Genomic DNA, 15,840 nt, shown 5'->3' with positions numbered 1-15,840 from the left:
TATCATGAATATGTATTTATGCATTGCACATCTAATGATTCTCCTCTTTTCCAGGCTCCACATTAATGACAAGCAATATCATGTGATGCCACCGATAAGAGATAAAATCACATCGGAAGAGTTGACGAAGATAGGAGATGTTCGAGTTCTCGTAGCGCAGGTAAAAAAAAGATTGATGATTTGGATACTTTTTACGCTTTTCGCCATTGAGTAGGTAGTTTAGAGTAAAATATTTCACCCACAAAGATTACCGCCGACAAATGATGGATTGATGATGACTCAATCAATTTTGGGGGTAACGCACCTATTTATCTCCTCAAGATTGAGGGCATTAAGTTTGGTCCCTCTTCCAGATTGATAAGCTCATGAATGGGCCCCCAATATGATTTTCCGATTTTCATCAAATTGAGTGCTTTTCTCAATAAAAGTCCATCTTCTTGGTTCTTCTTTTTCCCTCTCAATAAATGCCCAAACGTATATGAAATTGATTTTATATGATTGAGATGATTGAGGGCGCTTTTTCCTGACACTCCTTTGAAACTTTTAACTAAACAACAAGACTTTGATTGATGTTTTTATTGGGATTTATCAACACAAATTTACTGGAAAAACATGATTTTCTTGCTTTGCTCTTTCGACGAAAGATATTTATTCTTTTATTCAAAGGCATAATCTTTTTTGAATTTGATAAGAAATCTTCCTCCCACTGATTTGATGGCAAGTTTTACATTCTAAGGACTTCCTTAGTAACGATGCAAACGCAGAGCTTCTTAAGACACACAATCATCCTACAGATCGTTCATTTGAAGCGTGTTTTACGGAGCTTTTTTTTGCAAACAATAGACTTACAGAAGAAGCTAAAGGGATTATCTCTATTACGCTTTTTGTTAAGTTCTCTAAATGGGATCTTTTCTTTAAAGGGGCACACAAATGAGAAATTTTTATGATTTGCCGAAAAAATGTATTTGTTTAGCTAAATCGTTAATTTTTTTCAAGGTTTTGACTAATGAAAATTTTTGTCTCTTGATTTAATAATGTTAAATTTTAATGTTAAGAAATTTTTATTTTGCGTGACATTTGATTTTTTTCGAGTTTCGAAAATGGCGGCGAATGACATTTTCTTTATATTTCTATCGTGAAATATCATTTTCTAATCTTAAATTATAGACGTTATTGGATGACATTTTGTTCTCTTGAATTTCCAATGTTTTAGATCATTTTATTCTCTAGAATTTTTAACGTTTTTTTTGACATTTTCCTCCCTTAAATTTCTAACATTTTAAAGCATTTTATTCTCTGGAATTTTTAACGTTTTTTTGACATTATCGTCACTCTAATTTCTAACGTTTTGGAACACTTTATTCTTTCAAATTTATAACGTTTTTTTTTGACACTTTCATCATTCTAATTCCTAACGTTTTAGAACATTTTATACTCTCAAATTTTTAACGTTTTTTTTATAAATTTTCATCAGTCTAATTTCTAACGTTTTAGAAAATTTTATTCTTTTGAATTTTTAACGTTTTAAGGCACTTCCTTCTCTTAAATTTTTAACGTTTAGAGAAATTTTAATTTCTAACGTTGAATATCATTTTCTTCTCTTAAAAGGCTAACGTTCATTGACACTTTCTTCCCTCTAATTTCTAACGTTGCCAATTTCTAACTTTTAGAATTATTCTTGTAGATTCTATTCAAAATTTAAAAGAACAATTCTAACGTATACATTGACATTTTCTTTTACAGTCTTCAAACAATTAAAACTCACAAATTATTTGTCCCTAGTTTTCCTTTAGCTGAGTTGCTTTCAGACACTGCTTTTCCTACTTAAAATCCCTTTTGTGGTATCCTTTTATGTTGGTTGGTTCTAAAAGAGAAAATTGTCTGTCTGACGAAAACAGGAAGTTAAACTCACATTAACGTCAGTGTCAGTCCATAAATTATGTAAAACGCTAGAATACTCAAGGGTGTGAATTTCTTTTCTTGTATGTTCCGAAAAAAATAAGACAGATAAAAAGAACGCGCGAGTTGGTGAAGAAACTTCTCTCACTTTACCTTACATTTACTAAAATATAAATTGATGAAGATAAAAGGAAGTTTTCCTTCAATGAATGCCAAAATGTGCATTTCTTTCTCTGAGATACCTTTCAAGTAACTTGAGAACTGAGCTCTGAGTTGTGAGGAAATTCTGAAGAAAATTTCTTTGGTGGAATTTACAGGAAGAACGAATAAAGAATTTCTTTTAGCAATAAAATTATTCAAAGTTTATGAAAAGTTTTGTTAATGAAAAAAAAATTAAAAGTTAAATTATTTCTATTGCCCATTTAGGGAGGAAAGTAAATATATTTTCATTGGAATTTTTCCAGCTGTACGAGGCCCTCCATGTTGGTGAGCATCAGATTAAGAAGGAACGAGAATTGCACGAGAAGCTCGAGGAATTGAATAGTAAAATTTCACCCCTTGAAAAGGTATGTTTAGAGAGAATGTGGAAAACATAAAAAAATATATTGATGGCAGTTTGTTGCGGGAGACGAGCTGAAATGGGAGGAATTGTATAGAGGGCTCCAAAAGAAAAACGAATGGAAAGACATGGGAAAGCTTTTCTTTTCTTTTCCTTTGCCAAAATATATGAGAGATTCATGGAATGTTTTCAATTCCAAAAGAAAAAGAAGTTTTCCTCTGCAGAGGACCTTTTTTTCCTTCGCTCCCTCTATCTTTCCTCTTTAATGCAATATTTATTCGTTTCAATGCGTATATTTTTGGCGTCTCGTGTTTTCAGTTCGTTCATCCCTTTTAAGAGATTTTGAGCGATGTGTGTGCTGGAAAGCCATTTAATTTTCCGGAAAATCGCCTTTTAAACAAACCCTTAAAGGAAAAGTGTTAAGTTTTTTTTATCGACTTTGTATATTTTTTTATGCAGAAAAAGAGCGAATTGGAAATGAAAGCTGTGAGAAGGACAAACATCCTCACGTGGGTGGGCCTGGGATTTATGTCTGTTCAATTTGGAATAATCGCCAGATTGACCTGGTGGGAGTATTCTTGGGATATTATGGAGCCAGTTACATATTTCGTCACATATGGCACAGCAATGGCAGCGTACGCTTATTATTGTATTACGAAACAGGTAAGAATAAATCCAGGACTTGCTCCTTTATGCACCATCTTCACAACCCCATAAACATCCATCGTTGAAATCACCCCCAGAATGAGAGAAGGGAGAGAGAGAGGAAGTCCCCATGATGAGTTTCCCTTTTCATGGCAAAATGCCAGGAAAATTACCTTGTCAGCCTCTCGAATAGAGATATCAAAGTTTGTTAATAAAAAAAGCACCCTTCTCCCCCACCCAAAGGGATACATGACTCCGGAACCTATACTTAATTTTTAACACCCAGAGCCTTTTTTATGTTCCATTTGAACCATCTAATTCACTACACAAGGATACATCGTAAGTCCCATAATAAAGAGAAGATAGACACACACATAATCCTAATCAAAATTGGACTAGAAGAATCAAAAAAGAGTGATAAAAGAGAATATCAAAAAGTCATGAAAATCACCTTTAAAGGAACATTTAGAACATTTTCTTTCTATTTATTGACATTTTAGGGAGTTTATGATTTTATTTTTTCTAAAGTTTCATTTAAATAAAACACTTCTGTAAATATTTAAAGGAAATACTAATAAATAAATTGGTGGAAATAAATTTAAGTACCTACTTGAATGATTAAATAAATTCAATATTATTTCTGCAATAAAATTCATATTATGTAATAATTTAATAATATGTAATAACATTACGCATGTATGTAATAACATTATGCATTTTTATTTAATACTTACATGACAATTTTTAATGTCATGTCTCGTCATGACTGTAAAATAAAGGTACCTTTTGAACATAAATAAGCTTCAAAGATAATTTTTTTAATTTAGCAATTTAGCTTGAAATTCTGGGAAAAGCTCTCAGAGAAATAACTATTCACAAGAAAATCTTATCAGTAATACATCAAGCTTATTTAAGCAGAAAAATCATTAAGTTTTTGAGCTTGGAAAAGCTCACAGCAGGGGCGTAGTCAGAAATACGTCAGATTTACGTTATGAAAATGATTTGAAAAACAATTTGATATTTCTTTACAAATGTTTGAAATTTCTTTTGTAATTTTGGATGGTAATTTTCAATGTTTGACACTTCATTTTTTAAGATTTGACATTTCTTTTCAAATATTTAACGTTCTTTTTAACGTCAAAAGTTTTTAACGTTTGAGGAATACTTTTGAAGACTTTGACATTTTAAAAAGCTTTATAATACTGTTCTAACATCTGACGCTCTTTTAAAACATTTTGCATATTCTTAATATTTGACATTTCTTTCTTAACGAATAAAGAGTAATTTTACCAATCGTTGATATTTGTGAGATGAATACTTCTTTGAAAATCAGCCAAGATAGGGTGCAAGAAAAAAATTCTTTTCTTACGTTTGACGATTCTTTTTAAACGTTTAACATCTTTTTAACCTTTGACGTTTCTTTTCTAACGACGTTCTTTTTAACGTCTAACGTTGGAACGTTTTTTTTTTTTAAAGTTCCACATTTTAAAAGCTTGATGTTGATTTTCTAACCTCTGTCGCTTTTATGTTAAAAAATATATTTGACGTTTCTTTTCCAACGTTGAACGATTATTTTTCTAAGTTTGACGTTTCTTTTAAATTATGATTGATTTTTTTCAAACGTTTAATATCTTATTAATAAATTTTCATCATAAAAATGCTTTCATTTCACTTCTAACCTCTGAACTTTCTGTACTGAAAGAGAGTGTTTTGTTTAGATACTCAAACATTCTCCCTGGCTACGGCCCTGTCACACAGGGTAATTCATAAAATAAGTAGAAAAATAATCTTTCCTTTATGAAGCTTTTTTCGTATTAAATATAAATCCTTAAAGACCATCAAATTGGGTAAATATGAAGGAAAGAACATTTTTTTTAAATTGATGAATTGTACTTGATTCATGAAGATGAATAATTAAGGAAAGAAAACAATGAATAAGGACACCCCACCTTGTACATTTTATTTTCCCAAAATCTTGCTCTTTAATTTAAATTTCCAACACATTTCTTGCCTCGAGCACCATTCAGTCATCTCTCCTTGTTCTGCCTCTCTCACGGAGGCAAATACAGACATAAAAATAATTTTCAAATAAATTATTTTCTGTGTGCGAAAAAAGAATAGGACATAAATGGAATTTATTCAGTTAGAAAAACTTTCTCTCTTCCATTTTTTTCTTTACTCTCCATCTCCACTTTATATTTGACTTGAAACTTCATCGTGTTCCTTTGGCTCATTTGAAAGCTCATTCAATTAATCAAAAAAAAATTTTTTCTTCTTTTTCCAAAAAAGTTTTTTTAGTGTGAAATAAATTTTTCCATACTCTGAAGGTTTTTTGTTTGAATTTGCACAGGAATACGTGCTGGAGGACGTGAGAGATCGTCAGTATCTCATTTCGATGCACAAACGAGCGAAAAAGCAGGGACTGGACTTGATGACATACAATCAACTTCGACGCGAAATTGCCGATGTGGAGCAGGATTTGAGGCGACTACGGGACCCGCTCCATCTCCACGTACCCGCCGTACCTAAGAAGTACTATGACGAATTTGATTCGGATGGCAAGGAAATTACCCTAAGCGCTAGCAAAAAAATTAGGAATATCCTCAATGCCGCCACGAAAAGACTTAAAAAGTAGATTTGACATGCACGGTTTGTTATTTAAATATTTTTATGTTTTTCTGGATATTTTCTTGATCCTCCCCCCCCCCTGCGCCCTTCCTGCCCCTCTGGATCTCTTATTTTTTGTCCTTCTAAAGGTATAGAGAAGATTTAAATCTTTATTTAATTTAATGAGCTTTTTTTCGGTTTAATTTAAAAGCTTAAACGGAAAAGCTTATTAAATATTGTTTAGATTTAAATCTTCAAGCAACAGGGGGCCCTCCGAACTTTCTTACAAAATATTTTAATACAAATTTCTAAAGGATTATTTTTTCGTGGGAAATGTCCTTTTTTTTGTTACTTTGCTGTTTTTTTTTCAATGACTCAACAATATTTAGCTTTGATTTGAAATCATCTTAAAAGCTATTCAATAGAAAGGACTTATTGTGTGTTGTATATACAATATTATATAATTTATTCTTGTCAACGAAAACAAACTCGATATAGTTTTAAGTTAACAATGCTGTGTATGCTTTAAAACAAAAGGACTATGTACTTAGAGAGACATTTGAATAACATTTAGGAATGATAATGAATGTGGGGGATGTATAGAGGGTGGACGATGATACCTCTTGGTGTTTAAAATACAAACAAAAATATTTTAAATTCATTGCACGTAAAAGTCTTGAAAGATTTTGTAGATTAAATCTTCAGTCTAGATTTGAATGAAAAAAAAAAAACATTTAAAATTGTTTTTTGCGGTTATTCCGCTTAGCAGAATCTTTGGACCAAAAGCACTAAAAGCTCCTTTTGTATTTGAGGCTAAAAGAGAACACCTTAATCCCATGGAAATCCCAAACAATTAAAAAAATGTTAATTCCATGAGGAAAAACAATCTAATGCCTTTTTATTCAACTGAAAAGAAAATCTGTAACAATCTGTTGAAAGAAAAAATATCTTGTCTTCCTGATTTATTTTTAAAGAAAAAAGGTATAAAATCGCCCATCTACTCTCTGAAGAAGTGAAAACCGAATAAAACTGATCTAATTGTATCTTTAAACATCACTATGACTATCGAAACACATTAAAAATGAAAATAAAACTCCAATATTCGTTTTCCTTCGATGCCAACTTATGAGAATCTTTACAACAACAAAAAACTTACTTCTAATAAAATAAAAATTAGAGAAAAAAAAGTAATTCTTCTATTGTTATTTAAATCTTGTTAATGAGACAAAATGTAAGAAGTTACGCGTAGAGCTAAAAAAAAAACAAAGTGATTGTAACTTCTTAATTTACTGATAGCATGGGGAGCAATCACTTTATAACCATACGCTCCTTACACTGCACTGCAGTTCTTTCTTAAGAATTAAATTTACAGCATTTTACGTGTTACACTCCACAGCATTTTTTGGGAGTTTTTTATTTTATTTATTTAATATTTCAAAGACATTGCCAAGGTTGCAAAATTCCCTTCTAGGTCGTTCTTCTGTCATTGAAATAAATAATTAAATTTGCTGCAAAACAGATTCCAGCGAAAAATAATTAAGCTCTGTTTCTTTCAGTTTTATTATAAATAAATTTTGTGTCAGTTTTAAGAATTAGCCCAGGAGAGATGTCTTTAAGAGTTAAAAAATTTCGGAAAGACCCAAATTGACCACTGTTTGATTGAAATAATTAAAATAAAAGGTTTTTACATTTACAAAAATTTTGATCAAACGTGAGCTTTTTCCGGGAAATTCGTTTTAAGATTTTCACTCAATTTTCTCGTTGAACAATCGAAGCCATTTTACGAATAAATTGTTTCAAGAAGTTGATCAGAAAATTCATGTAAATTACTTTATTTTCTAGAACTTCCGCTTAACCGATTAAAATAACTGTATTAAAAAGATAGGATTAACAACAATAATAACACTTTTCTGGAAAAAAAACTTCCCAGAAAAAAAATATTTACTCAAAAACTCTCAACTAAACACTCCGCAAAGTTACTTGTTCGGTCAATGGTTTCAATGGCTCCTTTGGGAAAATTGTATAGAAAATAAATAATAAAACGTGTTTAATGAAGAAATCAACCGTTTTATCAAATTTTTTGTAAATATAAAAAAGTTTTAATTAATTTTTTAAAATCGAATAATGCCAAATTTGGGCATATCCCAATTTGTTTGAGGTTTTACGCCAAGTTTTTGTTATTTCTCCTGGGCTAAATTGCGAAATTTCTATGATATTTTTTTGTTCTACTTATTAAACAATCAATGTAATTTTATTTTATTGAAAAATAGGTATTCAGAGAATTTTTTAACGAGATTCTCTCAATCAATTTTGATAAATCTCTTTACAATCTTCTATTTTGTCAATTTAAGGAGAGAAATGATTTTTCAAAGTCACAAAATTTATCAAAGTCGAATGCATAGAAAGCAAATAATTCAAAAATATCACAGTTTATGACGCCAATCCATTTTCCCAAGCAGAAAAGAAAATATAAAAGAATCAGAACTAAAGGAAAAGTAAAGTAGAACGCCAATTAATTACAGAATCTGTCTGAAAAATGATTCAAGAGCTTCAAGAAGCGAATATATTTCCTTTGATAAAAATCACCAACATGAGAAAATCAATTCAGTCATAAAAAGTATAAAAATTTCCGCATTGAGGATGGATTTGGGATGAGAAAAAATACCTCCCACCCTCCCCCTGGAAAATGCTGTGGTGTGTTATTCTTGTGTATTTATTGATAAAAAAAAGAACTTTATATTATATTCCTGTTACCATATATTTGAGGGATTTATATATTTTTGCAATGTTGTCTTCATAATTGTTACAAAAAAGAAAATCTTTCATAAAAATCATCGAATGAAAAATCCTTTCTTGCGTGTTTCTGACACAAATTCAATCCTCTCTTAAAGAATCTTTAAGGATTGAATTTTACGTGTGTTTGTGAAAAAAAATCGCAGAATAAATGTTGATAAAAAAATCATCGCATCATATCAAATAAAAAAAAAACATAAAAATATTCTTCTCATTGTGATCACTTTTTCCAAAATCTGCAATTTCATCTTTTTGAGATTGAGTTGGATTGAGTGCAAATTTTTTATTGTAAAAAATAAATAAATTTTTGATGAGCTTTTTGCACAAAAATGAATTGATAAAGCGCTTCTTTTATGCTTTATTTTCGCTGAAATTCTGCACAAATAAAATTCACATGATAAATCTCATTAAAAATTATATAAAAAGAAAGAAAAATTAATGCACAAATCCGTCCTAATCTTCTTTTTTGAATTTCATGTGAAAGAAATAAGAGAGAGAAAAAAACAAACAGAGAGTGCATAAGGAATTTGGAAATAAGACGGAAAATTGAGTGAAAAACCAACCAATTTTTAATGTAAATATATAATAGAAAAAAAGCGAAAAGTTGCTACTAAAAGTCAGATAAAAAAATTAGCACTAAATACGATATAAAGAACCCAAAATAAATTTATTAAATTCGAGCTTCAAGAGTTCACTAAGGAAAAGAAATTTTTAAATGAAATGAAAAAATCCAAGAAATTGCAATGAAAACCAAAATTTTAACTCTTTCCTTGACTTTTCACTCCCATTTTTGAGCAAAATATTAAAAGAAAAGAACTTTTCCTAAATAATAAAATATAATCCATCACTATATAGAGTTATTTACTTAAAAGAAAAAAAAAAGAAAAAGAAAATTGGACTCTAATATTATATAGAAAATTTATTGAGAAAATATAGTTGACTTTTTCGAAAATATAGTGAGAAAAAAAAACAAGAAATTACGCTTCATTGCTTCTATGAGAGGAGGAAATTGATAAAAAAAAGAAAATTTTAAAGTGAGATATAAAAGTGATTTAACTCTAGATTTTAAGCTTCTTACCTTTAACCTCATACTAACGTAAAAAAAAATTTGGGCAAGATCCTATATAGAAATTCTATACATACTTACTAAACTAACAAAAGAAGTATATTTACATAATGAAAAAAAAAATATGTAGGGGTAGGCAATGATAGTGGAAAAGTTTTATAAAATGAAAGAAAATTTTATTCAAATCACCAATTTTCCAAAATAAAAAAAATATTGCAAAGAGAAGAAAAAGCAAATGAAAAATTATTTAAAAGGTTAATTGGTGATGAAGATTGTTGAGTTCTTTACTTTAAAATGAAAAATAAAATTGTATATTAGATAGTGATTGATATAATTAATCAAAATTTATAACTTTTATCCAGGAGATTTTGATTTTTATCTTTATATCATTTTCCTAAAAGTTTTCTCTCCAATTTATGAGCATGATGGGGAAATATATAAGTAAATTGCATTAAATTTTGACGATACCTATTGACATTTATAAAATAGAACAATTCAACATTTTACTTGTAATTTATATACCAGATGAAAGGATGATAAATAGCATGAGATTAAAATTAAAAACAAATTGTTTTTATTCTTTATTTTTCATCACCTTTTAGAAGATTAAAAGAATGGATTTCAGAACATGAAGAATTAACCCTTTAACGTCCAACGTGAAACATAAAAACATTGAAACATGCGCTCTTTTATCGTGATTTTTATTCTATGAATTTTTTTAGAGGACTTTTCTCACTCAGAACGTCTTCTTTGGCCTCTTATGCGTGAATTTGATGCATTTGTAATATGGAAAAACAATTATATTCATAAATAATTCAAAAAATAAAATGTTTCACGTTTGAGTCAGCGTATGACCCAAAAAACGTTAAAGGGTTAAAAAAAAATTCAACGAAACACGAGGATTGTTTCACAGAACACAAGAAACCAGAAAATCGTTTCCTAGAACATCAGAAATTTGAAAAAAAATCTCTAAAACATGAGAAACGCGAAAATCGTTTCATAAAGCAACAGAAACTAAATAAAAAAAAAGATCAGCAAAACTTGAAAAAACTGGTAAAGAATTTCGTAATATACAAAAAAATCGGGTAATCGTTCCATACAGAACATGAGAAACAAAGAAAGAATCTATAGAATTCTAAACAATCTGAAACTTCACGGAACACAAGAAACCACTAAACCGTTCTAGAGAACATGAGAAACTAGAAAGAAAATTTAAAAAATCGAAAAGTGTATACATCTAATCCTGCGAAACACAAGAAAAAGAATGGAAAAATCCGTAGAACATGAAAGAATAACGAAACTATTAACTATTATTAACGAAAATTTTGAATCATAAAAAGAACATGGAACGTTACAGTTCAAATTTTTTTTATGGAAAACATGATGTTTCTGATATGTTTCTGATGCTTCATGCTTGACGACGCTTTTGGGTACACTAATGCAACATGTTAATTGTGGAAGTTACTTGTGGGGCACACTGATGAGCTGCATGTTAAGTCAAAGAAGAAAAAGATGTCGATTTTGCCAGTCGCAGAGTGAAAAACGGGCAGAGAAAAGAGAAAAGTGCCGTGGCCGTTACAGAAGAAGCCTGCCCCAGTGTGGATGGTGTTAAAGGTGTCGCAGTGGGTGGTAAAGTGCATGAAATAGTGCAAAGGTGATTCCCAGGGGCGAGTGTGGATTTTTGCTGTGTTTTGGCTCACAGAGAAAAAGTGTCGTCGTCGCAAAATGGCGCACCAAATGCCGTCTGTGAACTGTTCGCTCGACGATATTGACTTGAATGCTCTCAAGGTAATATCCGGGTGTGTTGCCCATTGAATTTCCCCGTTTGCTTTATGTTTTGGGGGGCTCCTCAGCTGGTGCACAGTTGCCCACGATCAAGGCGCCTCCCGTGGTGGTGGTGAGAAAAGAAGGTGTGGCTCATGGGGGCGCTCTCTCTTGGGATTTATCCGTGCTGGCGGGATGTGTAGGAAGTAAGCGGGCAGGAGGGGAATTCGGGTAATTCTGTGTGGAGAAGATCGCGTGGCAAGTGGCACGAAATTCCCACAATTTCTCCACCAAAATCATCCAACGAGGTCTGCCTCATTTTTACTTTCCAATCTCTCAAAGAGTCTTCCTTGTCTCTCTTTTGTGCCAACACGCACACGTTTGGGGCACGAGAGTGTATCAGTGCTTCCGGAGGCACAACATTGCAAACATGAGACACACTCTGGGGCACCTCCTCGCGCTTCTAAGGCATCCCAGCCACCTCCGAAATGCGTCCCAGGGCTGCAGAAAGGGACGTCCGGGAGACATAGCCGGCGAATGTGGTGTGTTTGCGCAATCGCACTTGTGGGCGGGAGGGCAGCGAAGAGTGATTCCAAGAGTGAGATGATTTATTCCAAAAACCAATGCACAATGGGAGAAATTTTCCCACACTTTTCCCAACAATCCGATAGCGTGTGTGTTGTGGTGGATCCCGTGCCCGCGAGACAAGGGAGGGGAGCTGATGTGATGCGAGATTTTCTTCCAGCCTCACTTCATTCCACGATATTTCCAATCAATGAGTCAATTCCTCAGCTATTTACCTTCTTGCTGCTGTAATAAATCTCTCAACGTTGTCTTCGCACTCTCTCTCGCTCCATCCCATTCGCGTTAATTCGTGCTAGAAGGAGGCAGAAGAAGAATAAGTGATTCAGACTCCGCATAGCAGCTGGAGGAGAGGTCTTTAGCCAATAAGACAGCCAACTGAATCGAATTTGTCACAGAGAATTTGGATGACGAAGGAACTGTGATAGAGGTTAATTGGGGACTGATTTGACTTGGCATTTTTCACATTAACTCCCCTCTATTGTTGCCTCCCGGAAAATCATCTTCTGGGAAATTCAAGAAAGCTCCGCACCAAGCTACCTGTCAGGGCAATTTTTGACCAATTAGATACTTCCGGACTTCCTGGGTTTCATTGGGAACTCGTAGATTGTATGGGAAAATCAATTTCTAAACATTTTTTGAATAAAGAAATCATTTAGGGGTTAACGGGGGCTCAAACAAATTAAAGAAAGATTTGTAAAGATTTTTTGTTCTTATTGGATTAACCGGATTAACTGAAAAGGAATGCAGATTGGAATCCTATTGGACTTTCTTGAAAGTCAATTCTTATACTTTTCTGTAAAAATGTAATCTTTCAGGAATATAAAAATTGGACCAGAAGTTACCGTTTCCACAAAAGGTTGGGCAAGCTCCCTTCCGAACGAGCTATTCGAGCATGTCATTCCAAAATCAATGCAACACAGAATGACAGAAGTTGCGCTCCGTGCTCTGAAAATGAAGGTTGAGGAAGAAAAATCTAGTGGAAAAGCACAGGTTTTTGAAGCTTGCTTATGGACGAAATGACATTCTTGACAGTTGGAACTACAGGAGAAGAAAAGTACAAACTTACACAGGAAATCCTTATTTCTTTGTCCAGTGTGGATATCAAAATTATCTCATTCACGTTTGATAGATCAACATCAAAAAAATAGAACTTCTGGAACTGCTGGAAGATGGGTTAAGCCAAAATCGAATGTTACTCAAAAGATACGCATGAAAATAGCCATATACCTGCTTAATCTCTTATGAACCTTTTTTACTCAAATGACACTAAAATAACACGGCCCCAAAAAAATATTTCTCATTTAATACCCAAATTTTAGAATCTTTAAAATCTTTTACTTAACAGTTTTCCTTTAACAAAGCTCCAGCATCTCATCTTTCCACCGCGATAGAATTATACTCTTAAGCAAAACAAGCGTGAAAAATGCGTAGAGAGATTAATTAAATTTTGTCAAGTTTAACCGGTGTCAGTTGCGGCGATAATTCCATGAAATGATTCTTTAATTGGGGAAATAATGTTTTTTATGCGAATGTTTTGCCATGGCGACATATCTCACCGACAAGGTCAATGTTTGCATTACCAACAAGATTTTTGAGTGTTTTATACCTACATATAGCTCACAGAGCATCGAACGTGTTATGTTTTTCGGGGTAAATATTTGCAAAGGATCAGTTGATTGAACTGTTTTCCCTCCTCCCTCAACCCCAACCCCTTTATCTATGGGGATGAATGCAAATTTATGTACATACATTAAATGAAATTCCTCTTCATGTGAATTTCCTAAAGAAATATAATAAAAAAAGTCCCTAAAAATTTGTTATTTTGCATTTTGAATAAAATTAGAAATTACTTCATGATTTTTCTCATGAAAATTCCTCAACTTTTCCTTGTCTTCTTTTCCCGCATCGTATTCTGGAAAAGCATTCTGTGGGTTCTGTGTGTGGTTGAGAATTTTCCGAGTTAAATTTTCTCGTTAAAACATTCAAAATAACATTACTTCTTCGTCGTCGTTGTATATAATCCAGCCTTGTCGTTTTTTCCGGTCTCTTCTCTCACCAAAAGAATCGTGGCTTGAGCGAAGAAATTCTTTTGCACTTCACCAACACTACATAGGCCGTTAAGTGCACCATTTTGTACGACAAATGTACAATTTGTGTGTATTTTTGTGCACTAAGTTCCTATAAAAATAAACACAACAGTGTGTTCCATTTGAAATGCAATAAGTAGTTTGTTTAGGTGAAGAAGTTGTATTTGGGTGTTAAACACCCTGAAAGTTTGGGAAGTTTTAGTTTTTTTTAATTTTGAAGTCGAAAAGAATTATTTTCAGGCTAAGAATTATTATGTAAAAATGCGATTTCTTACGATTTTAAAATGTCAAATAGTAGAATAAACGTCTGTCGTCAGGAAACAAACGTCAAATTGAAAAAAAAACTTAGTTTTAAAAGGAAAGTCATAAAACGTTAGAAAAAAATAACTTCAAATGTCAAGCATGTCTAAATTATCAAAGGAAACATAAATCTAACGTGGGAAAAGAAACGTCAAACTCTAGATGAGCAATGTTAAACTTTTGAAAAGAAACTTTTAACTTCAACAAGAAAACATGAAACAAACTGTAAATCAAACATTAGGAAGAAAATATCAAATTGCAGGAAAACATGACACGTTAGAAATTAATAGAAAAACTTTAACTGTTAGAAAATTAACGTCGAACGGGAAAAGCGGGAAAAGCCGTAAAAATAAGATAAGAAAAAACAGATTTTTTTTACAAAGAAATCGAATAAAAATAATATTTAGTAATTTATTTTGTTTTTAAAATTCCCTTTGCCCTCTCTTATTTTTTTCTTAAAGAAAGAAAGAATAATATGCATTCTGCATGGAACGCACTACATCTCCATCTTAACTATTATAATCAGTTTTATTTATAAATTTTCTCCTTGTGCTGCAGAGAGTCTTTTTCACGAAATTCTTGCACTTTCATGGAGTAATTGGGAGGAAATTAGGAAGATGTTGATCTTGTTTGGATTTACGAACTTTTTTTTTTTCACGTAAACGCCTCTTTGTGGTTTAGTGGCGTCGTCTTGTTTTATTTCTTTTCAATTTTTATAGCATTCCCTATGAAAGAATTTTTATTGTTCGTCATTTTTTCCTCACTATCGCTGATCGGAGCTATTTAAGTGATTTTCATTCTTTCCAACTTTTGCTTTTTTTTTCTCTATATCTTATCAAATGTGTAACAATTTTACTTTAATGCCAAACTCATGTATTTCCTGTGTGATGTGTTTGTATGAAAATTTCAACCCAATTTTCGATTTTATTTTGGGGGGTTTTGGCAAATAAAATCAAATCATTGGAAGATTGGCGACAAATGTGGTTAAGGTAGTATGTGTTAGTGTTGCAGGGAGAGAGAGAGAAATATTGCCATACGGAAGTACACCACATATGTGACAGATAAAGGGTGGAAATGATGATTCCAGGTGGTGTTGAATACATAGAGAAACAGGAGGGAAGTTTATATGGGGCATGATTCGAAAACAGCATCAACTGCAAAGTGATTTCATGCCTTTCACTGTGATTTTCAAAACAATAAACTTCTCCTTCAGTTTATCCTCTTTTGTCCTCTTTTGCACATTCTTCGAGGATTTCACAGGGATGTGATTTTTTATGCTTAAGGGAGTATGAAAAAAAAATCCCGAAGCATTATTTTTCATCAATTGCGATCCTTTTGATGGGGAAATGGGAATCTTCACACAATATATTCGCACGATAGAGGAAATATCCCTACAAGGATATGGCAAGGAAAGAATTTTCGTGTACATTTTTCCTCTGTTCAAAACGACGTACCTCACATAAATCGATTGATGTTGGCGCCATTTGATATGAGAGAGACTCGCTGCTGGATTTTTTTTGTCGTTTATAGGGAGG

General features: G+C 32.2%; 2 protein-coding genes across 30 annotated transcripts in view; both read left to right on the top strand.

Moving 5' to 3' along the window:
• The window catches only part of LOC129791758 (calcium uniporter protein, mitochondrial), a 64,193-nt gene extending 54,056 nt beyond the window's left edge, over window positions 1-10,137 (top strand). Inside the window, exons 4-7 of the mRNA XM_055830135.1 lie at window positions 55-160; window positions 2,364-2,465; window positions 2,918-3,121; window positions 5,454-10,137. Of these exons, the coding sequence (XP_055686110.1) occupies window positions 55-160; window positions 2,364-2,465; window positions 2,918-3,121; window positions 5,454-5,738 (697 nt within the window). The 3' untranslated portion in view covers window positions 5,739-10,137. The remainder of the gene's footprint in view (window positions 1-54; window positions 161-2,363; window positions 2,466-2,917; window positions 3,122-5,453) is intronic.
• A 900-nt stretch (window positions 10,138-11,037) lies between these two features.
• Window positions 11,038-15,840, top strand: part of LOC129791748 (serine/threonine-protein kinase mig-15) — a 42,556-nt gene continuing 37,753 nt past the window's right edge. For 28 of the 29 annotated variants that reach the window (XM_055830114.1, XM_055830101.1, XM_055830100.1 and 25 more), the window contains exon 1: window positions 11,049-11,357. In XM_055830114.1, coding sequence (XP_055686089.1) covers window positions 11,295-11,357 — 63 coding nt within the window. In that variant the 5' untranslated portion in view covers window positions 11,049-11,294. Of the gene's footprint in view, window positions 11,358-15,840 lie in introns of all 29 variants that reach the window. The other variant, XM_055830097.1, reaches the window with a different exon arrangement.

The sequence above is a fragment of the Lutzomyia longipalpis genome, chromosome 3 (assembly GCF_024334085.1).
Source record: "Lutzomyia longipalpis isolate SR_M1_2022 chromosome 3, ASM2433408v1".
NCBI lineage: Eukaryota > Metazoa > Arthropoda > Insecta > Diptera > Psychodidae > Lutzomyia > Lutzomyia longipalpis.
Note: the sequence above shows the minus strand (reverse complement) of the source record. Positions and strands in the feature narration are given on the sequence as shown.